This window comes from Quercus suber, unplaced genomic scaffold (genome assembly GCF_002906115.3).
Source record: "Quercus suber isolate HL8 unplaced genomic scaffold, Cork oak 2.0 scaffold_36, whole genome shotgun sequence".
NCBI lineage: Eukaryota > Viridiplantae > Streptophyta > Magnoliopsida > Fagales > Fagaceae > Quercus > Quercus suber.
The window spans coordinates 977,385-1,000,507 of NW_027069501.1; the positions used below are offsets into that span (position 1 = coordinate 977,385).

Here is a 23,123-nt window from a genome sequence, read left to right on the forward strand (position 1 = left end):
TTTCTTAGCTTCATACTATAGAGACATTTACATCAGAATGGAACCGTTTCTCTCTCTCTGAGAAAGAGGGTTCGAGTTTCTTGCTTTTCAATAGCTACCAGTCCAACAACTTTACTCTTGCAGCAAAATTTTTGACAAAAAGAGCATTGAGTGTCGATGCAGTGATCAAAACCTTCAAGCCATTGTGGCGGTCTCGAAACGGCTTTAAGGTAAAATATGTGGGGGATCATATTTTACTTTTCATCTTTGACAACAAACTGAGGCAGATAGGGTGATTAGTAGTGAACCATGGAGCTTTGACAAGCACATGGTTTTATTTCAACACTACAATGGGGCGGTGCCTATCCGCAACCTTGTCTTTGACAAGGTTTGCTTTTGGGTTCAGCTCCATGATATTGTAGTCAGATTTATGAATGTGGAGGTTGTAAAAAAACTGTGTGATGTCATTAGAGAAGTGTGTGAACCAATAGACGAGGCGGATTGTGATGGGGGTGGTTTCATGAGAATCCGAGTATCTATTGATGTCAACCAACCTTTGTGTAGGGGTCGGGTAGTCACGCATGAAGATGGTAGTCAATTTTGGGTGGCATTTAAGTATGACAGGTTACCGAACCTATGCTACTGGTGTGGGTGTCTTGCCTACAACAACAAAGATTGTGCCATATGGATAAACAGCGAAGGGAGTTTGTTTGATGATTCAAAACAATTTGGTCCCAGTTTGAGAATTGCTCCTTTCTTTCCATCTCGGAGAAACGTTGTCTCTGTTCCAAGCATATTCTCGAGTCAAAGGTAAGCACGACGAAACCAAAGATGGGATCTTCGTCGGAGCATTCAGATCCCGATATGGAAACCGATGGTGTTGGGGAGTATTCAATGTAGAATTTGAATACAATATTAGTTACAAACACGCCTCCTCTTAACTTGGGACCGAATATGGAAAACGAGTCAAGTAAGGAAGGAAGTAATGAGGCATACCAAAATTGTAGAAGTCCAGATGATTCGGGTAACGTAAAACATGCAAATAACGCTGACAGTAAGGACACGCACGTTACTGCAGTAAATCTGAACGTTAATGAACCTTACGTACTTCCCACTCCCACAACACATGCCCCTAATAACCCAAACACCCATGCCCATGAGACCCAAGCCAATCCACACAATACCCCTAACCTCTACCAGGATCCCACTTCAAATACTCATCCTCAAACAACAACCTGGAAACGCCTACCCCAAAAAACACCTACCCAGAACCCATCCCAAGTTACTCCTCTCACAAAAAAACGCCACTCCTCTCTTGATTATAATCAAATTGAAGGTTCCTCAAAACGTCGTCTAGCATCTCAAGATGATTCTGAAATCCATGTTTTAATGGCGGAGGCTGTCAACCAGCCCCGCCAACAGCCATGAGTCTTCTATGCTGGAACTATCGTGGGCTTGGGAACCCATATACAGCTCAAGAGCTTGATGACTTAGTCCGGGCACAAGATCCTATAGTCGTGTTCTTGGCTGAAACATGGCTGGAAGAAGCTAGGCTTGATGGTATTCGTGATAAATTACAAATGGGGCATAAGTTTGGAGTGTCCAGAATCCAACAAGGTGGTGGATTAGCTATGTTCTGGAAGCAGGATATAGACTTAATAGTGGTTGACTCTTCTTCAAATTTTATCGATGTGATTTTCAATATGGGAAAAGAGAATTCATGGTGCTTTACAGGGTTTTATGGTGCACCAGAGACTTAGAACCATCACTAATCATGGAACTGCCTTTGGTAATTATTCCCAACATTTTTTCTACCTTGGATTTGCACAGGAGATTTCAATGAGATTACAAGATCTCATGAAAAGGTCGGGGGAAGGCTGAGACCATACAGGCAGATGGAAAAATTTCGAGATGTGTTTGATGAGTGTGGCTTTGCTAATCTTGGATTCGTGGGAAATAAATTTACATAGAGTAAACATTACCTTGATGGCTATACGGTTTGGGAAAGGCTTGATAGAGCTGTAGGCACATGTGCTTGGTTAACAATGTTTCCAGCTTCCATGGTATGTCATTTGGAATGTGGAACCTCATATCATAAACCGAATGTTGTTCACCTCAATGGAATCCCAGAATGTAAACAAAAGCCATGGTGGTTTGTACAAAGCCATGGTGTTAGCAAGTATGGTTGAGTGAAAGTGGGTGTCATGATGTAATTAAATCTGCTTGGCCTAGCACGAACAAAGGTTGTTATATGGAGGATGTTATGGTGAAGGTGGATAGATGCAAGAACCGACTTCAACATTGGAGTAAAACCAGTTTTGGAAATATCACAAAAGCCTTGAATGACAAAAGAAATGCACTGAGGAAGGCAAAATCTGAAGATCAAATGGGCAGTAGCTATGAGAGTGTCTTTATTCTCAAAAAGGAAATCACAAAATTATTGGCCAATGAAGAAAGACTCTGGTAGCAACTTTCAAAAGCACATTGGATCACATCGGGCGACAAAAACACACTTTTTTCATAGGAAAGCTTCACAAAGATTCCGGCGAAATCAGGTTGATGGTCTCGGAAATCAGATAGGTGAAATGTGTCTTGGAGAAAATAATGTGGCTAATATTATTATTAATTATTATCAATCTCTATTCACTACATCTAACCCATGTGAAATAGACTTTGTCCTCCAGTTTGTTCCATAGGTTGTCACTGATGAAATGAACAATATGTTGTTAACTGAATTTACAAAAATTGAAGTTGATATGACACTCCAGCAAATGGCCCCTTTAAAAGCACAAGATCCAGATGGCATGCCCCCATATTTTACCAGTATTTTTGGGAGAGCATTGGGGATGATGTGGCCAAGGCTGTTATCTCTTGTTTGAATTTAGGGGTGATCCCAACAGGCTTAAACCACACATATATCACACTTATTCCCAAGGTCAAGAGTCCGGAGCATATAACTGAATTCCGCCCAATAGCTCTATGCAACATCCTGTATAAGTTGATTTCAAAAGTCTTGGCAAACAGGTTGAAGAAGATCCTACCTAAAATAATTTTTGAGTCACAAAGTGCCTTCCAATCAGACAAGGCTATTAGTGACAATATTCTAGTGGCGTTTGAGACTCTCCACCACATAAAGAAGAGAAGAAAAGGCAAGATGGGTTTCATGACTATGAAGCTGGACATGAGCAAAGCGTATGACAGAGTAGAATGTGATTTTCTTCTTAAATGAATGGGGAAAATGGGCTTTCAAAGGACATGTATTAATCTCATCTCAGCTTGTATTAGCACGGTGACATATTCGATTCTGGTGAATGGAGAACCCAAGGGTAATATCATCCCCACAAGAGGTATCAAATAGGGTGATCCAGTATCTCCCTACTTATTTTTATTTTGTCCAAAAGGGCTAATAGGTTTTATTAGACAAGCTGTGTAGGAGAAAAAAAATTAGAAGGTCCTCATTATGCAAAGGAGGCCCAAAAATTTCTCTTTTTTTTTTTTTTTTTTGGCAGATGATAGCTTGCTCTTTTGTAGAGCTCAAATGGGAGATATTCAAAGCATCCAGAATATTTTGGAGAGATATGAGAGGGTCTCGGGGCAACAAGTCAATAAATCCAAAACTACTTTGTTCTATTAGTACAAATGTCTCTACCGCTACAAAAAAAACTCTATCCAAGAAGTTCTTGGCGTCCCTAAAGTTAAGGAATATGAGAAGTACCTGAGGTTACCGGCAGCAGTGGGGAAAAATAAACGAACAAGTTTGAATTTCATCAAGGATAGAGTGTGGGGAAATATACAAGGTTGGAAAGAGAAGTTATTATCTCAGGCGAGTAAGGAGATTCTTCTCAAAGTGGTTGTCCAAGCCATATCAACCTTTGCCATGAGTTGCTTCAAATTACCCGTGGGGCTATGCAAAGATATTGAAGCAATGACGAGAAAATTTTGGTGGGGACAATACGGAGATAGGAGGAAAATCCATTGGAGAAAATGGGAGGTACTATGCATGCCAAAAAGTGAAGGTGGGATGGGTTTCAAAGATTTGTGAGATTTAATGAGGCAATGCTGGCAAAACAGGTGTGGCAATTGATAATGATACAAACTCCCTCTTCTATAAGGTGTTTAAAGCGAAGTATTTTCCCAATGGATCAATATTTGAGGCAAAGCTAAATTCGGGTTCATATGCATGGAATAGTATTTTGAAGGCAAGGAAAGTCATATCTCAAGCATGGTTTTGAAACCCGGACCGGACCGTACGGTCCAACCGAAAAAACCGCGAACCTCTGAGTTTTGGGTTTTTTTAGCTTCAAAAACCGTTCTATGAAAAAAAAAAGAACCGTGTGAACCGTGGTCGGACCTTACGGTTCTGAGAACCGTGACCGGTTTTTAAGGTTCGAACGGTTCCTTTTTTTCGGCAATGTTTTGGCCAATACTTCAGCAGTTCTTTGATTTTTTAAGATCTGGAACCAAATGAAAGGGAGAAAAAAAAAAAAAAACAGAGAAGGAAGAAGAAAGAAGAAGAAGCAGAGGAAGAAGAAGACAACGAAGAAGAAGGAGAAAAGCAAAAATGAAGAAATCAACCCTCACAAGTCACAGCAAGCAGCCTTCATCATGTGAACCCAAGCATATGACTAACTTCCAGATGACTAACCCAAGCATCTTACTCTTCTTCTTTGTTTCGTCCTCACCTCCAGATGCTAACTTCTCTTTTGCTTTTTTTTTTTTTTTGGCTTTCTTTTGTACTTGTTATTAAGTATTCAAGCCATTGAGATACTCCAAGAGCCGGTGCTTTCTTTTGTATTGATTTTTAGTTTTATGAACCCAAGCATGTGACTACATTGGAAATGATAAAGGATGGTGGAAATGACTACATTGACAGCTTGCTTTCTGTCAACCACTCTTTTTAAATTTCGTTGGGCTCCTTCTTTAATCAATTTTGTAAAGCCTAAGTCTTTATCCGGCCACTCCTCCAGCTTTTGTTTATTTTTTTATTTTAAAAATTTTCTTAAAGAGTTAATATTCAAATGGGCTTGGGCATAAAACAATTGATTGGATGGTCTAATGGGCTTGAGTATAACTTGAGATAGTTTACACATAAACTCTTATAAAAAGATTTAAAAAAAAAGTAAAATACTGAGTTTTATCAAACAATATTTATGTTTGCTTAAGATTTCATATTTTTTATTTGCCTTATGAAAGTTGTGATATAAAAAAGACATTTGAAAATTAGATGTTTATATTTATTTAGACTATTTTAGTTCATTTTTTTACTTATATTAATTTAATATATTAATTTATATTTTTAATAATTATTAAATTAATTATGACGTCATCACGGTTCGACCTCGGTTCAACTTCGGTTCGACCTCAAAAACCTTGAACTTCTCTCTTTTACGGTTCAATGAATGATCCGGGTCTGAAAACCTTGATCTCAAGGTGGCCATTGGCGTGTTGGAGATGGATGCAAGATCAAAATCTTTGGTGACCCATGGCTGTTGGATAACAATGTGAGGCAAATTATTGCTCCAAATAATTCCCTACCTGAAAATAGCACGGTTGATGTGCTTATTGACCAACAGACGAGGGAATGGAAGCATAATCTAATTGATTCTTCTTTTACCCCTGATGAAGCTAAGCTTATTAAGGCTATCCTATTGAGCTCCCTGCCCCAAAATGATTTTCTGTTTTGGCCTTTGGACAGCTACGGTGATTACATAGTAAAATCGGGGTATAAAATGCTGAGTGAGGAATGTAGTTATGAGGAGGATAGTTATGCAGCTCGTGGAATCAGTAAATTAGTTTGGAAGGGAATATGAAAGATGTTCACGCTTGGAAAAATTAAACACTTTCTATGGAGAGCCTGTTCTGATGCTTTGCCCACGAAATCAAACTTGGTGAAACGAAGAATCCTTGAAGAGGACACATGCCAATTCTGTGCTAAGGAACCTGAAACCATCTCACACGCCTTGTGGGAATGTGAGTTGCTGCATCAGGTGTGGAGTACGAGATTTAATTGGGTGGACAGATCCCAGATTTCACGTGGAGCATTCTCAGAACTTGTGGAAATGATTCAAACAAAACCTCACTTCCTAGACCTCTTCACCACAACAGCTTGGTCCATCTGGTGTAGAAGAAACAAGGCACGACTCAATGAACCAGTTATGCCTCTCCAAAAAGTTGCAACGGAAGCCCACCATTATCTCGTTACCTACAGGTCTGGGAATAACAGTATACAATAGAAACAACCCCGAACAAGGATGAGATGGCATCCTCCCCCACTTGGCAGGTGTAAGACAAATTTTGATGGAGCAGTGTTCGAAGAAACAGGGGAAGTAGGAATAGGGGTGGTGATTAGGAACTTAGCCGGAGAAGTAATGGCTTCCTTATCTGAAAAAATTCCCCTCCCATCCTCAGTTGAAGCTATGGAAGCTCTTGCAGCCCATCGTGCAGCCAGATTTGTGCAGGAAATTGGCATTATAGAGTCAATTTTGGAGGGAGAGTCCCTTTCCATTATCTCCACTCTAAAAAATGGGGATAGGATGAATTATGCTATAGGACATTTAATAAAAGACATGTTGTCTTATGTACTCCACTCTCTATATATATATATATATATATATGCAAACACACACACTAGCACAAAAAAATAAATAGACCAACCACAAAAAAAATTACTTTTTTTGTTGTTGATAATTTGATAATTACAACACTAGAGGGGATTTGAATACCACTATTTCATTTAGAAGCACCAATTGAGCTAAGTAAAATGCATCAACGAAGAATTATGATGAATGGAAAGTTTTGTCATTTAAAAAAAAAAAGGGGGGCCTTTAAGCACACGCAACGCCTATGCGAAATATGTGTGTATGTATGTAACTAATTTAAACCAATAATGGATTTTTTTTTTTCAGTATAATTAAGAAAAAATAACTCTTTAGTTCTTCATGTGGATCGAATCTAGTCTGGTCCACTATTTCGCCAACCTATATAATGAGATGGTCTAAATTGTACACTTCAATAGGAAAAAGTGATACTCCTTTCAGAAGTCATTACATAAGGATGAAGGGGCGACACTACGAAAATGATAATGATAGGTTGACGCTACAAATACGATATAAATAATGGTCTCCTTACACATATTCTCATCAATTGACTATAGGTATAAACGCAAGAGTTCTTTCTTATATCCCAACACAAGAGTTGGTATTTATTTGTGACTTTGTGTAATGGCTACAACTTTACTGACTACTGCCACATATATGTGGAGTCTATAGGAATATTTGGCAAATCACATATCTAATTCAACTTTCATACAAACTGAAGCGAAAGCAGAACCAGTTCAATTTTTAAACTAATTAAGTTTTGTTTATATCACGTTTGTCTCGAATCAGATCAAAATTAATTTTAGTTAAGACTTAAGATGCATATCAAGTAAATTTAAAACTAGATTTTGATGAGAATATGAATGTGAAAACATCAAAAAAGTTAAACTTGATTTTGGGAAAATGTCTATTTGAAAGAATTAAAGTCACTTAAAAACTAGTTTTTAAGACTCTATCGGATTCCATTTTGAACCAACTCTATTTGTTTCAATAAAAACCCTTATGTGAAGATAATTTTCCATATTTTTTTTTGTGTTTGTTAGTATAAAAAAATAGGTTCAAGAAAAATTATCTGTTGATTTTTCTTATTTAGTTTCGTATGAAATAGAGTTGTTTTCCATAAATTCTGTGTCCGTTTGGATTGAACTTATTGTTGCTGAAACTGAAAATTGAAAACTGAAAACACTGTAGCAAAATAATTTTTAAATGTGTAAATAGTACCGTGGGACTCATTTTTAATATTTTTTATTGCGTGAACAGTGCTAAACAGTGCATGAACAATGTTTTTTTCCTCTGCACAGTAAAATCATGTGATTTTACTGTTCACTTGCAGGGAAAAAAAAAAAGAAGAAGGGAACAACGCAAAACGTGGACTTAGCTTTCAGCTGAATCCAAACGCCCTCTCTATCTTACAAGAAACTAAGTAAAGAAAACACCTGTTGAAGTCCAAAATGTGACAAGGAGCCTAGCTCGTGAAGATAAAGAAATCCCAACCTATAGAGACAGAAAATGGAGGGCCTAAGCCTTAATAGAAAGGAAGCCTAGCCTATAAAATTAAAAGGGCATGAAGGCCCAAAAAGCCCAATGGGAAAAGGAGGAATTAAGGATAAAGAAGCCTAGGAAGGGAGAGGACTTGGGCTTAGGTTGCGGATGGGTCCTCCATTCCCAGGAAGCGGGTCCTTACAGAAGTTTGAAGGATGCTAAGTAGGACGTGGACAGCTCAAGAGGTGGTTTGGGAACAAGGCATGCTTATTTCGAAGAGGAAGAGAAAATGAGGGAAGTTCTGTCAAAGTCAAGCTCCTGGGATGCAGAAGGAAGTGATAGAGACAAGTGATGGCTTCGGGATCAAGACCTGGTGAAGGAACCAAGGAACCTTGAATAAGGCACAAAACATGGAATAAGAGAAAGGTGGCTAGAGGCCTTTCAAGCCCACCATTTGCAAGAAGGAATCCATTTCATTTTCAAAAAAAATGCCAAATTATGAAAAGTTAACATTAAGGACTTAGGACATTCGAAGTGTCCTTTTAACTTTTAAGGCCTTGAAGGAAGATTAAGAAGCATTGAACTCAGAAGGGAATCTGGGTTTACCTAAGGAAGGAGCTCCCATGAGTAGAAAATTAGTGAATGAACTTTCAGGTATGAGTTCCCAGGAAAGCGAAATGAGAGGAAATAAGGAAAAGATCAACCACCAATATTTCAGACAAATGGTGGGCTGACTCAAGTACCTAGAAAAAACAAAGGGAAAGAATAGTAATTTGAAAAGCCCTCCAAGAGTAGTATAAAAGGGAGCAGCTAAGCGGACAAAAGGCATTCAGACACAAGGAATCAAAAGAGAAAAATACAAGAAAAGATTCTTACTTTTCCTAGTGGAGAATAGAGGCATTGTAGAAGATCTAGTGACAAGATATTTGAGGAGCTACTTAGATTCAAAGGGACTCAAACCTCATAAGTCTTGAAATTCCAAAGGAGATTAGTCAAGTTTGTGATCTTTGAGCTTTATTGAGCCTTATGGAACATACTTATAGAATAGGATCTAATGTACTCTAATACTTGACTTAATCAAATGAAATATAATCTTCTTTGAGGCATTCATAATCACCATTGTTTACTTTGCATTGTATATTTATTGTTCCTTCATTATTTGCTCAACCAATATATATGTGTGTTATGGAGTTCACTTGTCTTGTGCATAGATTGGTTCGTATAATGGCTTGCCAAGTCTAGTCCAACCAAGATCCATTCGTCCCTTATGGTGACCCAGGATCCCTTATCAACATTGGGCCTGGGAATCACCAAAAAGAGGACCCACAACAACTTTATCTCATTCAAAGCTAAAAAATAAGGGATATTTACACTACAAAAAACTCGTTCTACACCAGTGTTTTTTCCCTAGCGGTTTTGAAAACCGCCACTATAAGAGAGCTATAGCAGCACGTTTAAAAGCTGCCCCTATAGGTTAACCTATTATGGCAGTTTAATGCCGGCGCTTTTTAAATCGCTACTATAGACAACCTACTGTGGTTTTTCAATTCATTTCAAGGTCGCTACCAAATATAGGTGTGGGGATGCAAAAACTAGCCCTCGTGGAGTCCTTAACGGATTCTCACTACAATTATTCAAATAACCAACATATAAGTAAACAACAAGGGATAAACACTCCACAATGAGAAACTCAAGCAATTGATTTCTTTGACCTCATATATTACAATTTCAACCTAGATATTACAGTAGATAACTCTCTCGTTCCTACGATGTTACTCTTACTCTCTCTGACTGTTTTTTCTTCTAAATGTTCCCTTCCCCCCTCTTTTGGATCCCTTGTCTTTTGCCTTTCCTTCCTCTTTTATAGCTTTAATCCTTGCTCTTATCATTACAATTGTCCTATTGCCGGCCAAAGTCTTAGGGATATTTTTCTTAACTTTATTGGTTTTCTCCCTACCCTTATCTTGGAACTCTGACTTTTGGGGGTTGTTTGTACTGTTCAGGTTGTCTTACTTGTATTTAATATGGCAGAGGTTAGGTAAGACCCCATCATTAATGTGGGGGCAAAGTTCTTCGACCTTCTTGCTTGTTCCGGAAGTTTCTCATGGTCCTAGGCATTGTTTGGAAGCTACATGTGGATCATCCGTGCACCTTGCCTCAAGTAAGGTTTGTCCCTCTCTTTCTCCACGGGAATCATTTTTTCATATTCTTCTCCTTTCTTGGGTGTGGAGGATGGTTCAACTTCCTCTTTCTCATAGCTCATTGTCTTTTAGGACTTCTCTCAAACATACAAGCTTGGCCTAGTTTGCTCCGGTGGCCCAATCCATTATTACAGGGACGGACGTAGGATTTTAAGTTGGGGGGGTCGGAGATAAGCGAAAAAAAAAAATTTCAAATACACATCCATATAGTATTAATAAACTAACAACTAAGACAAATACCCAAAAATTATTGTTTCTTAATATATTAAGATACAATCATCTACTAACAAAAACAAAATACACGAAACATTATTGTTTCTTTATACAATCATCTATGAAAAGGGAACTCGACGCTCTCTCAAATCTTCAAAATCATTTACGATTGAATCCAAACTAGATGTCAAAGCTATATCATTTTCAATGTATAACATCAAAGAGTCCGTCAAAAAATCATTTTCCATTTTGTTTCGAAGGTTAGTTTTGACAATTTTCATAGCTGAAAATGCTTGCTCTGTAGTAGCAGTAGAAACTGGAAGAGTATGCACAAGTCTCACCATTCTATAAACAAGTTTGTAATATTTTGAATTTCCAGTTCTCACTAACCATTGAGACAACTCAGATAAACTTTTCAATTTTTTGAACTCCGGATCCTGGACTACATTATGCTCAAAATGATAAAGCTCCTTCTCCAACACTTGTTTGTCATAATCTATGAAATCTTGTGGATAGAAATTCTTTACCAACAAACAAAGATCACTACTTTTGAAAGATTTTAATGCCTCTCGAGGTTCTAAAACTGAGCTAAGCCTAAGTAACTCCATTGCATTTTGTTGGTGCAAATACAACGGTAATAGAAATAACACAAAGAGAAACTGAAAAAATACTTCTGAATATTATTAACGTAAAGAGAAATTACACAACGCTATTTGGACTGAGGCGCGGCACTCGCTCTCTTTAAGGAGATTCAAGCCCTTGGTTGGCTAAACTTTGTAACCTCCATCATATCTTGCCCTCGAATATTTTGTATATCGAAGCAATGTTGAGATAACAATGATATATCTCCTTCTTTAAAGTTAAAGCTGCAGTGTCAAACCATGAATAAGCCAAAAAAACGTTTTTCACAAAGCCTTCTACATCAACATATCTAACTGACCAAAGCTTTGCTCTTTCATGGACTCATCACGAGCTTCATCAACCATTATGCAAAACTTTGCATCATCAATTTCTTCCGAATGGCCTTCTTTACTTTGGCTGAGAAAACATGTAAAATTTCCTTTTGAATCCTAGGTGATGTGTAGGTTGCATTTTTGGGAGCTTTTTCTATTATTTCAGCAATCTTCTCATTAAAAAAAGTCATAATACCCAATGATTCAAAAAAGTTCCCACGGTTTAATGAACTAAAACTTTCATCATTACCTCTAAAAGCTATAGCTTGAAAGGCAAGATACCGGACAATAAAAATTGAGGCTTTCAGTTGCAACCAATTATTTGCAATTTGTTCAGTAGTGAAGATGATCAACTACCCTTTGCAAATGCTGTGATTGGTTCATCAAATCCTTACACATTTGCTCGGCAACTCTATGAGCTGACTTAGGATCTTTTTCTATATGACCTTGAAAATAACAATCTTTGCTCCCAACCTTTTTCCAAGATCTAATCCACCAACAATGAATGCATTTTGTTGTCCCACAACCTCATTTGGATTATGAAAAACAAAGTAAGGTAGACAATAAGCTGCATCTGTTGTAGGAGAATATTCAAGCCATTTTGAATTATTTTAAACCAAGAACCTTGAAAGCTACGATTGCGCTTTCCACTTTTTTTGAATGTCTCTAGAGGAGGTTGGTGCGGACCTTTTTTAATGTAAGCCTGTCGAATTTCATCACGTTGATTAACATGATATTCTCATATTTGTTTGCGTGTTTGGGATTATAATCCAAAGAATCAAGGTCAATTCTTTGAAATTGTGTTTGAGAGATTGAAACATCGACATTTTCCAGAATTGGAACATCCACATTTTCTGGAATTGGAACAGCAACATTAGTTGTTGGCAATTCCATGTTGACTTCGGAAGAATTTGAAGTTGAACATTTTCTTTTGAAAAAATCAAGCATTGTAGTTGATTTTTCCATGATCTACAAGTAAAATAAGAATCACCATTATTTTCTTAAATTTGTGTGACAATTTTCTATAATATATGATTTTTTTTTTCTTTTTGTTTTTGGTTTGCCTTTATTTATGTCTTTGTGTTTGTCTGCCTTTATTTATGTCTTTGTATTGTCTGATTGTCTCCCTCTTTCTAACACTGACCCACTAACCCAATGAATCCCACTGGCCACTGCCGACACTAATTGACCTTACAGGGAAAAAAAAAAAAGAAGGTAAAGTTGTCTTTAACTTTACCTTTTGTTTTGTCCGTTGCCCAACCCCAACTCCACTTATCTGGTTGTCCCTATTATGCCCAACTACCAGACAACAAAGAAAAAATTAATCCCTACAACTACAAACTCTACTCTCTCTTTCTCTCTCTCTCTTATCTATATAGAGAGTCACAAACACAGTTACACAGAGTCACAGCCAAAAAGCCAAAAAAAAAAAAAAAAAAAAAACACCACAGGTAGCAGCTGCAGCACAGATTCAATTCACAATCAGTCAATCACTAACATTACATCAGTTTAGTTTATCAGTAAAAACACAAACAAGCACAGTTTTTGTGAATCTCAGATTCTCAGATCATATCACAAACATTTTATATTTATTAAGTTTTGAAGGCAACTCTAAGAGTAAATACCTGTGAGCGGCCGCGGCAAGTGGGTCTCGCCAGCGTGACTGGCAGCAAGATCAACAGATCAAGATGGGTCTTGACATCTCGCTCTCGCAATCGTCACAAACTCACAACGACACGGCGTGGGCGGCGGCGGCAGCGGCAGTGTCACTAGATCAGGGTGGGTCTCTCTGTCTCGCCTCTCTATTTTTGATCTCTCTGTGTCGCCTCTGGCTCTCAGTCTCAGCTCTCAAGTTCACTTTCCTTTCTTTTCTTTTTTGTTCTTTTTTTCCCTTCATTTTTTTGCTTCTCCGTTTGTTTTTTTTTTTTTTTTTTTTTTTACATGGGTCATGGGTTGGCCGGAATCTGATGGGCTCTCAAGTTCACTTCCCTTTCTTTTCTTTTTTGTTCTTTTTTTTCCTTCGTTTTTTTGCTTCTCCATTTGGGTTGGTTTAGGACTGCTGAGTTTGTTTGTTTGTTTGTTTGTTTTTTTTATTTATTTTTTTTACATGGGTCATGGGCTGGCCGAAATCTGATGGGCAGCCAGGCAGGGGTTCATATTTTTGGGAGGGGGGCCCGAGCTAAAACTAAAGGGGGGCCCAAGCTCTTTTCTCATTTTTTTTTTTTAAGAAAATTTTAGCTGCTAAATTTTTTTTTTTTGGGCCTAGGGGGGCTCGGGCCCCTTTGCCCCCTTCTGGGTCCGTCCTTGCATTATTGGGCCTAAGGCCTAGACGGTGATTCTTGTAGTCCCCACAATAGGTAAATGAGTTACTTTTCTATAAAATGATTCACTTTTTTTTTAAATTTTATAAAATGTTAATATCAAAACAAACAAAATTGTATTTGGTAGCATAAGAAAAAAAAAATTCCTATGAAAAGTATTTTGTAAGGATAGTTTTATCCTTTATGCCTTTCCTTGTATTTGATAGTATAGGAAGATATTATGGCACTTTGTAAAGAATGAATTCTGATGCTAATGATTACAAGCTGCTACATACATAATGGAGTTTGTGGAATGTGATTATTGCTGAATTTGTGGATCTTTTGAACTCAAAATAGGATCTGTGTCATTGAAAGGGGCTTGCATTCATGAGGATATTAAGCTGATATAGGAATATTTTGTTAGTATATCCTTTGTTGTTGTTTCTTTATGATGTATTCATGTTGCTCTAGCTTTAGCTAGTGTTGCAAAAGAGCTCGAGGAGAATGCTCCTTTTCTCTTTCCCATTGTATAATGTGTTATTAAATTAATAAAGTCTATTATCGTTTCCTTTCAAAAAGAAAGATAGTATAGGAAAAATTATGTCAAATGAAAACTATCATTGATCAACAAAAAATTCTATTAAAAGTATAACCTATTTTTTAGAGATTATTTTTCACAAATTTTTTCCGGAAAACAACTTTATCTTATGCCACGACCATGCTAAATAAAAGAAATTAAGAGGTAATAGGAAAACTATTGAAAACAACCAAACATAGGAAAGATATTTTTATCGAAACAAACAACGTTGTGTTTAGTAACATTAGAAAAAAAATATATTTCTATGAAAAACTTTTTGTAAATATAATTTTATGTGTTTCCCTGTATTTGATAGAATGGGAAAAATTATGTCAAATAAAAATTATCATTGGTCAATGAACAATTCTAGTAAAAGTATAACTTATTTTTTTAAAACCATTTTTTGCTAAAATTTTATGGAAAACAATTTTATCACGTCACACTAAATAAAGAAAGTTAAAAGGTAATATGAAAACTATTGAAAACAACCAAACATAGAAAAATGAGATAGTTTTTTTTTTTAAATACTTTTTTAAAAATAACTCATTTAAAAAAAAACGTTAATATCGAAACAAACTGAATGTAAACTAAAAATAATAAAAAACCAATTAAAACCAATTATTTTTTTCTTCACTTGCCTGATTACATGACGAGTCTATTTGTGATTCACTTATTTTGTTGAAACTGAATTTTTTTTTGCTAAAAGTACTATAAATAAAGATAAAAGTTAGCTGAAATAATATAATGAGACTCATGAATAGTACCAAAAAGTGTAGTGAGACTCATAAATAGTAGCAAAAATAAATTGAATAATAAAATAAGTTGACAAAATTAATCATGCTAAATGAACTCGACATGTGAATCAATTTTTATTGTACATGTCAAAGAAGGAACGTAAACGTTGCATAAGTGCATAACACACCATTCATTTGTATTTATAATTTTATATTATAATATTTTTATTAGCTTATTTTGCTTAGGATATGTGAATATCCTTTCGCGCATGTCCAATAAAGAACGTGTAATTTTGCATATTATTTATACCATCCATATGTGTTTGGATGAGTAATTATTGAGCAGTTTGGAAATACATCAAAATGAAACTTCTTTATTTTTTTGTATATAATATAAATTCCACCAATTAAATTTAAAAATAATTACAAATTTTATTATATAATCTTTATTCTTTACAAACTTGGTGATGATAATTATGAAATGAATCTCTATCCTACCTTCATTCATCTCCTTGTTTGCTAGAGACAAACAAAACGCTAGGTAGAACCCTCTCTCCGTCGAGTAAATTTTTTTTTTTTTAAACAATAATACAAGTAGTGTATATTTTGCTATAATTGTTTTATGTGGTAAATTGAGTGATTGAGAAAAAAAAAAAAAAGATATGACAATGTAATAATAAAATATAACTAATTATAATTTATCACATAAAATAATTATGAAAAAATATGTGTAAAATAACGCAATACCACTGAGTACTTCCAACATTTATTGTTTTTTAAAATCAAAATAGAGTAGAGTTGTCGTGGGTTGCAATGGTGACCATAAGGTGCTCACTTCTCCTTCTCGCGAGTCGTGACACTTTGGTATATTCCTTTCCATATTACAACAATGCAATTGTGCGGTTCTGCCCCCATCTGCCATCATCGTACTACTACAAACACTTAAATAGTTTTGGAGTAGTGCTCCGGGCTCTCACAAAGTAGGTGGGCTCCATGGTGTGACCCACGTGTGGGGCCCACCCACTTTGTGAGAGCCCGGAGCACTGCTCTGGGACTACCTAAGTTTTACCCCTATTATTGAGAACATACATAATAAAATAAAATTTCTCTAAATTAATTAATAATATTTTTTTTTCTTTATGCACGTTGGAAGGTTTTTTTTTTTTTTGGTTAAACTGTCGGAAGTTGTTTTAATGGAAACATTTCAAACTTCAACAAAAAAAAAAAAAAAAAATTTAACATAATTATATTTTTGAAAATTTAATCTATTAAATTATATATTTTTACATTTTTAACATATATGTTAAATTTCATTCACTCTAATATCAATTATTATTCAATTCATAAATATATTTTTATGCATAATTTAAAATTACAAAATTATGAAATTTAAATATTTGATTGATGACATAATTTAAAAAAATATATTGATGACATAATTATTAATTATTGATTTTCTTAAAATTTTAGAATTTAAAATAAATTTATTAAAATTCACATCAAATAAAAAGATATAAGAATAATTTGACGGGTTTAGAGAAAAACTTCTCGAATCTATTGTTTCTCAAAAAAAAAATCTCTACGTTTCTCATTGTTTTATTATTCTATTGTGTCTTCTCCTCAAAAAAAAAAAAAAAAAAAAAAAAAGAAAGAAAAGAAAAGAAAAAAGAAGAAGAAAAATTCAATCAATCAACGTTCAGAGCGGGACGTAATAAAGTGCTATGTGAACTATGTCAACGTGGCAGATACGCCCAGGAATTTTCTCACCCTCAAATCCGTCACAGTTGTGTTCATATTCACGTGGCGATCTACTTACAACCCAGTGATATCAAAACTTTTTTTTTTTTTTTTTTTTGAGAAAGCAATGATATCAAAACTTGGCCGTGATTATTGAACAAAAAAGTTAGAAAAATAACGCACGTGCAAGCATGAAAGGTTTCTATGTAATGTATGTGGCCCAATCAAATTAGTAGGGGTGACAAAAGTGGTAGACTTCCGTGGGTGACTTGATCATTGCTCGAACCGAATCTTCTGAACTTGAAACGCGTTCACACTCGGTGATAAAAGATTTTTTTTCACGCTTGGAAAGTTCCTAATCTGTTTGAAGAGGTAAATGACAAAAGTAACCTTAAAGTGAGCTTTTATTTATGTGAAACTCTTTTTTCGGACTCCTAAAATGTGCTCCGTCTTCCATCAATGCTGCCTTGTTTTTTTTAGTAGAATTATCATGCTGTCTTTGCCCTCCTTAGAATAATGGAATATTATTACAGCTCTTTTTATCTCATTATATGTTCTTAAAAAAGAAAAAAAAAAAAAACTCTCTTTTTGTCATCTTAATTTCTTTTTAAATTTTTATAAGTAAAAAAGTTTATCTTTTTTTTTCCCCTTTATTTCTTAAAAGTACACATCTTAAGAATTCTACACAAACAAATAAACTAAACATCTAAAAAAAAAAAAAAACTCATTATTAACATCTATTTAACCATTAAATGGTGGGAGAGAGCCTTCGAACCCAAATTCTCATTTATAAATAAACTAGATAATGTCAGTGAGGTTTTTTTAAATATATACCACTGTCAGTTTTTTAAGATATTTTTCCTTCTCCCCGTGTGTGTGTTAAATACTTAGTATTCTTATAAAAAAGAAGAAGATAATGTCAATGAATTAAAAATAAATGAGATAAAACTAGTCAACTAAACAATGAAAGGTTGTTATTAACTAACAATTAGTTGACACATTCAATTGAATTAAGATATTTAATCTAAAAGAAAAACAATGAACTACAACCTCTAAAATATGTTTTTAGAAACACCTCTACAAAGTTTGTCAAGGTTCTTATCATTTTATTATTATTCTTTTATCACTTAATCTACACTAAATCATGAACTTATTGAATCAAACCAAAGGATTTGAATTTAAATTGGATTGTTTAGACTCAATTATTATCAATAAAAAAAAAGTTTGAATAAATTTCTTGATTATGTTTTTAATCAACCTTAAATATTAGTTATAATGAACAATTTTTTTTTTTTGGTATCGATATATAATTTCACATAGGCAATATTATTTCTACTAAAACTAGCATTGCTACAACAAATCTCTCTCGTATTCAAAGAAGAAGCTTTTATGCCTATTGTTAACATACAAATGAAAAGTCTTGTCTTCCATTCTTAGTCAGGATTAATCATACAATCTCGAGTTGAATTGGTTATTGTACATTTTGTTAATTAGGTTTGAGTTCAATTGTGGATGATCCATCATATAGAAGTCAAGCACATGTTTGAGAAAACAAATAAGTGTGTTAATGCTTTAGTCACATCGGGGGTATCACAAACTTGAGATTTTGTTTTGTTTTTTGCTCCACTTACTATATTTATTAGTATTGTTAATTTTGATAGACTGGTTCATTTTATACTATATATGATTTCTTCTTAGTGTTTCTTAATTTATGTAATTTCCTAATTATAAAAATTTATATAATTAAATTTTTTTTTTTGCTCATAATCAAATTCTTCTATTAATTCATTAAAGGCATTTATGTGGAAAAGTTTTTTTTTGAAGGAAAATCAAAATGAAGTAACATAAAGAGGAACATTCTTGGGTTGACACGTCCATATAAATTGTATGGTTAATTATTTTTCCCTTGAATCAAATTTCTTGCTAAATTATTCTCAATAAAAAATTTTCTTGTTAAATTGTTGAAATAAAAATTTTAATTATTTTATACTCATATTTCTTGGTTCTAAAAAAAAATTATTTTAAGTTATTTAAAATAAAATACATTTTTTATCAGATTGATGACCAAGGTTTAGAAAAAGTATTTTGTATCAAATGATACCATGTCATCAATATCAAAATTTAATAAACGAGAGACGTGTGTAAAAATAACTGCTCACTAATACATGTCTTTCAATTATTAGTCAGTTAATTATTTTTTGCTGATATATCTCATACTTTTTAGATTTTAATACTGTTAATATGGTATCATTTGATACCAAATATCTTCTCAAAGGATTGACTTACACGTTACAAGCTTATCAAAACCAACAGGTAGATATTAGTTGTAAATCTGGTTTTAGTAAATTTTTATTTTTGATAAAAATAAAAATCTGGTTTTAGTTGGCGCAACTTATTTATTAGCAAATCCTAATTTGAGAAAAATAAGTGGGGTAGTTTAGTCATTTAAGAACACTCCACCTCCAAAGTTTCCAATTCTCCTTTTTCCCAGCGGACCATCTCATCAATTTTTTGTCAATTACCCCACAAGTCATTCGATTTGTTCAGTTTATATTATGTTTCCTTAATAGCCCTCTTGACCTTTATTTTATATCCATTTTCATCTCTTTTTTTTTTATCTGTTCTATTTTAATCTTACACCAACCCCAAAAGCTTGGCCGTACATTTTTGGCTATCTAAACTAATCACAGCCGTTTAAATCCAAATCCAATACTATCCACAGGATCATCTTAATCCAACGGCCTTAAAAAAAACAACTAGAACTTTCTTTTCTACGGGCCTTTTAGCTTCACCTTTATAACCTCATTCTCCCAGGCCTGTGTTCGACTCGTGCCACTCTCACTCTCTCTCTCTCTCTCTCTCTAGGGTTTGAATTCTCTCACTTCTCGAATCGGCTTCTCTGTTTCCCAAGGTTCGTTACTGATCTTCATCGATCAAGGATCAAGCTATTTTGTGTTCTATTTGTGCGTGTTTTTGTTTCTTCGATCGATCTGCATTTTTGAATCGAAGATCTATGTATGTATTTTTTGGGTTTCTGATTTGGTTGTTTGGTTTGTAGAATCGTTGAAAAATGACGAAGCAGTACCCAACCGTGAGCGCTGAGTACCAGAAGACCGTCGAGAAGGCGAGGAGGAAGCTCAGGGGACTCATTGCTGAGAAGCACTGCGCTCCTCTCATGCTCCGCATCGCGTACGATCTCTCTCTCGATCTCGCAGTCACTCAGTTTCAACGGTGAGGATTTGTTGTTGGTATTAACGGTGTATGATGTGATTGGGGGTTGTACAGGTGGCACTCAGCTGGTACCTTTGACCAGAAGACAAAGACCGGAGGTCCATTCGGAACCATGAAACACGCAGCTGAGCTCAGCCACGAAGCCAACAATGGCCTCGACATCGCCGTCAGGCTCTTGGAGCCCATCAAGGAGCAATTCCCCACTCTCTCTTACGCCGATTTCTACCAGGTACTCTTTTTATATATATATATATATATATTTTATAATTTAAATTAGCTCTTGGAGCCCATCAAGGAGCAATTCCCCACTCTCTCTTACGCCGATTTCTACCAGGTACTCTTTTTATATATATATATATATATATTTTATAATTTAAATTTTTAGATTTTTAATTAATCTTAATTGGATTTCAATTAATTAATTAATTATTTATTTATTTTTTAAATTTTAGTTGGCTGGGGTTGTTGCTGTTGAAATTACTGGTGGGCCCGAGGTACCCTTTCACCCAGGACGCGAGGTCAGTGTTGGCTATTTGGAATTTGGTTTTTCAATTTCTATAATGTTTGTGTGTGTTGCATAATATCTGGTTTGCTTTTAGGAATATTTGGCCATACTCTTGCAATAGTTTCGTTGTTCTGTCTGTTACTTTTTGACTTGATTGGTTTCGTTTATTGAAAAATAATGTGTACCAAACGCACCCGATCATCCCGACTTTTGGTCTTGACTTTCTTGATGCCACGTGAATGTTTGTTTGTTTGTTTGTGAGGAGATTTGTGCTTAATTTATTTGATTTGGTCGGCTTTGCATTTTAAAAACTATTGAATTTATTGATGTCATTTTCTCTTTACTCCTGGGAAAAGAATATTTGAAAGTAGATTCTTTTGTTACAAGAATTTGAAATTGTGTAGTTTTGTTTATTTGTCATTTAATTGCAATGTTGTCATTTGTGGGACCCATGGGTTTGTTGTTTGTATTCATCATCAGTCACTGATGATACTTGGTGTTGTTTTGTATTCTCAGGACAAGCCCCAGCCACCTCCCGAGGGCCGTCTTCCCAATGCTACAAAGGGTTAGTATTCTTGTACCAGTCGATATTCCCAAATCAAAATGGCATGTGCTTTGAAATTAATTTATAGAATGCCTTATTTTTTTACTTTTATTTAATTGATGATGCAGGTTCTGACCATTTGAGGGTTGTGTTTGGCCAACAAATGGGCCTTAGTGACCAGGACATTGTTGCTCTTTCTGGTGGACACACTTTGGTTAGTACATCATTCCTTGGGGATCGCTTGCTAATTCTTGCAAATATCGGTTGTGCTGAAATCATAATGCTTTTGATTTTTGTCTTTTTGGGGCTTTGTTACCAATGTTATTGATTTATGTGAATTTGTTTTTGTAGGGAAGGTGCCACAAGGAGCGTTCTGGCTTTGAGGGACCATGGACTGCTAACCCACTCATCTTTGACAACTCATACTTTAAGTGAGCTTCCTGTCCTGGTCTGACTTTCACGGTCTAATTTATTTGCGTTGTGTTTGTTCTTTATTATGTGCTTCACAATGCTAAAATATGCTCTTGAACTTGATAGGGAGCTCTTGAGTGGTGATAAGGAAGGCCTTCTGCAGTTGCCTACTGACAAGGCACTTCTTGCTGACCCAGTCTTCCGCCCCATTGTTGAAAAATATGCTGCGGTATGTATTTTCTGTGTCTCTTAGTTGTCAATGAGATTTCACTAATGATGGATTAATTTGTAGTTTTCTGATTGCTGTTGATCTTGTTTTAACTCTTAGGATGAAGATGCCTTCTTTGCTGATTATGCCGAAGCTCACTTGAAGCTCTCTGAGCTAGGGTAAGTTCGGATTTTAATGATTTGTGGGATGCTCAATAATTTATTTTATTTTATTTTCATTCAAGAAGTTGTGAGACTAAATTTATTCACCTTGGTTTGCAGATTTGCTGAAGCTTAAGTACTTTGGAAAGCATGGGACGTAAAGGATGGTGCCAATCCCTGCTTGCCTTTACTCTTTCGTTTTGGATTTGCTTGGAAGCCCTAGTTTTATTTTAGGCAGTTGTTGGTTCATGAAAGTTGGGGTGTTTTATTGCTTTGTTTTGTTGGACATGACAAATGAACGAAATTGAGTGTACTCATCCTTCAGTTTTAAATAATTTAAATTACTAGTCAATATGTTTGCATCTCTCTTTCTCAATTACACACCTGTGATTTAAGTGTTTAACAATCCCGAGCACATAGGATTTTTGTAAATTTGGTTTTGCTATCTAGTTGAATTTTGAGCTACATTCTACTAGAGAGGCCTGAGGAATACAGGGTACTCTCATTTGAGAGGATAACTGAATGTGTAATCGCTCTTGCTATGCCCTCTCCTTGGCTGTGTTTTGCTTTTTCATGCCATCTAGTTCAGACTTAATTTTCACTGGCTTGAAATATATCTCTTTAATTTGATTAAATAATTTCATGGTTTAACGTGATGTCCTTGCGGCGATTTGATTAACGTGGATTAGTTGATCTGGGGGCTTTTTCTTTTACTCTTTTAGTACTATGCTCCTACACAGTAATGTAGAATAAATCATGCTTGATGAACTTCGTTTACAAGAAGGAAAAGTTAATGAACTTCTAAAATATCCTCAAAAAGGATCCTGGTCTTGATCCTGAAAGTGTAATTTCAGTAAATCATTGACGTGGGTCAATTGATCTGGGTTTACTATTGTGGGGCTCATGGGCCTGATAGCCTCGGCTCATCGTGTAGTAGGTCCAAGGCTCACGCAAAGGAAGACTGACCATTCAAGGCTAAATTGGAGAAAGCCTCTTTTTCAGATTCACGTCGAGGACCTCTTCGTCCTCGGCATGCCAAGGATGATTTTGGGAAAGACCAGGCTCAGAGCAAGCTGTCACCCTCACACTTAATGCATTCACCTAACCCCTCTGGCCGCATTAATGGGGATATAACCCCTTAGCAGGGCAACGTTGATCAGTGTGAATCACTTGAGTACTGATAAGACCTCTGAGGGGACAGATGGCCAGAAGAAAGGCGAATGGATGATCAACAGATGGAAGAACGAGATAGGGCGATGAAGACTATATAAGAAAAGCGAGTAAAGTGAGA

General features: G+C 35.4%; 3 protein-coding genes across 3 annotated transcripts; 2 read left to right on the forward strand and 1 right to left on the reverse strand.

Annotated features, from left to right (window-relative positions):
• Positions 1-307: 307 nt before the first annotated feature.
• On the forward strand, positions 308-793 carry LOC112020830 (uncharacterized). Its single transcript, XM_024053388.2, has one exon. The coding sequence runs from the start codon at positions 308-310 to the stop codon at positions 791-793; it is 486 nt and encodes a 161-aa protein (XP_023909156.2).
• Positions 794-10,590: 9,797 nt separating this feature from the next.
• LOC136066473 (uncharacterized) lies at positions 10,591-12,318 on the reverse strand. The gene is made up of 2 exons (XM_065770834.1): positions 12,112-12,318; positions 10,591-11,130 (listed from the first exon to the last, which is right to left on the reverse strand). Exons 1-2 carry the CDS (start codon positions 12,316-12,318, stop codon positions 10,591-10,593), a joined length of 747 nt encoding a protein of 248 aa, XP_065626906.1.
• A 7,232-nt stretch (positions 12,319-19,550) lies between these two features.
• Positions 19,551-22,184, forward strand: LOC112020834 (L-ascorbate peroxidase, cytosolic). The gene is made up of 10 exons (XM_065770789.1): positions 19,551-19,683; positions 19,831-19,961; positions 20,058-20,232; positions 20,456-20,521; positions 21,025-21,073; positions 21,181-21,266; positions 21,404-21,483; positions 21,590-21,692; positions 21,792-21,850; positions 21,953-22,184. Exons 2-10 carry the CDS (start codon positions 19,843-19,845, stop codon positions 21,966-21,968), a joined length of 753 nt encoding a protein of 250 aa, XP_065626861.1. The 5' UTR covers positions 19,551-19,683; positions 19,831-19,842; the 3' UTR covers positions 21,969-22,184.
• The last annotated feature ends 939 nt before the right edge of the window (positions 22,185-23,123 follow it).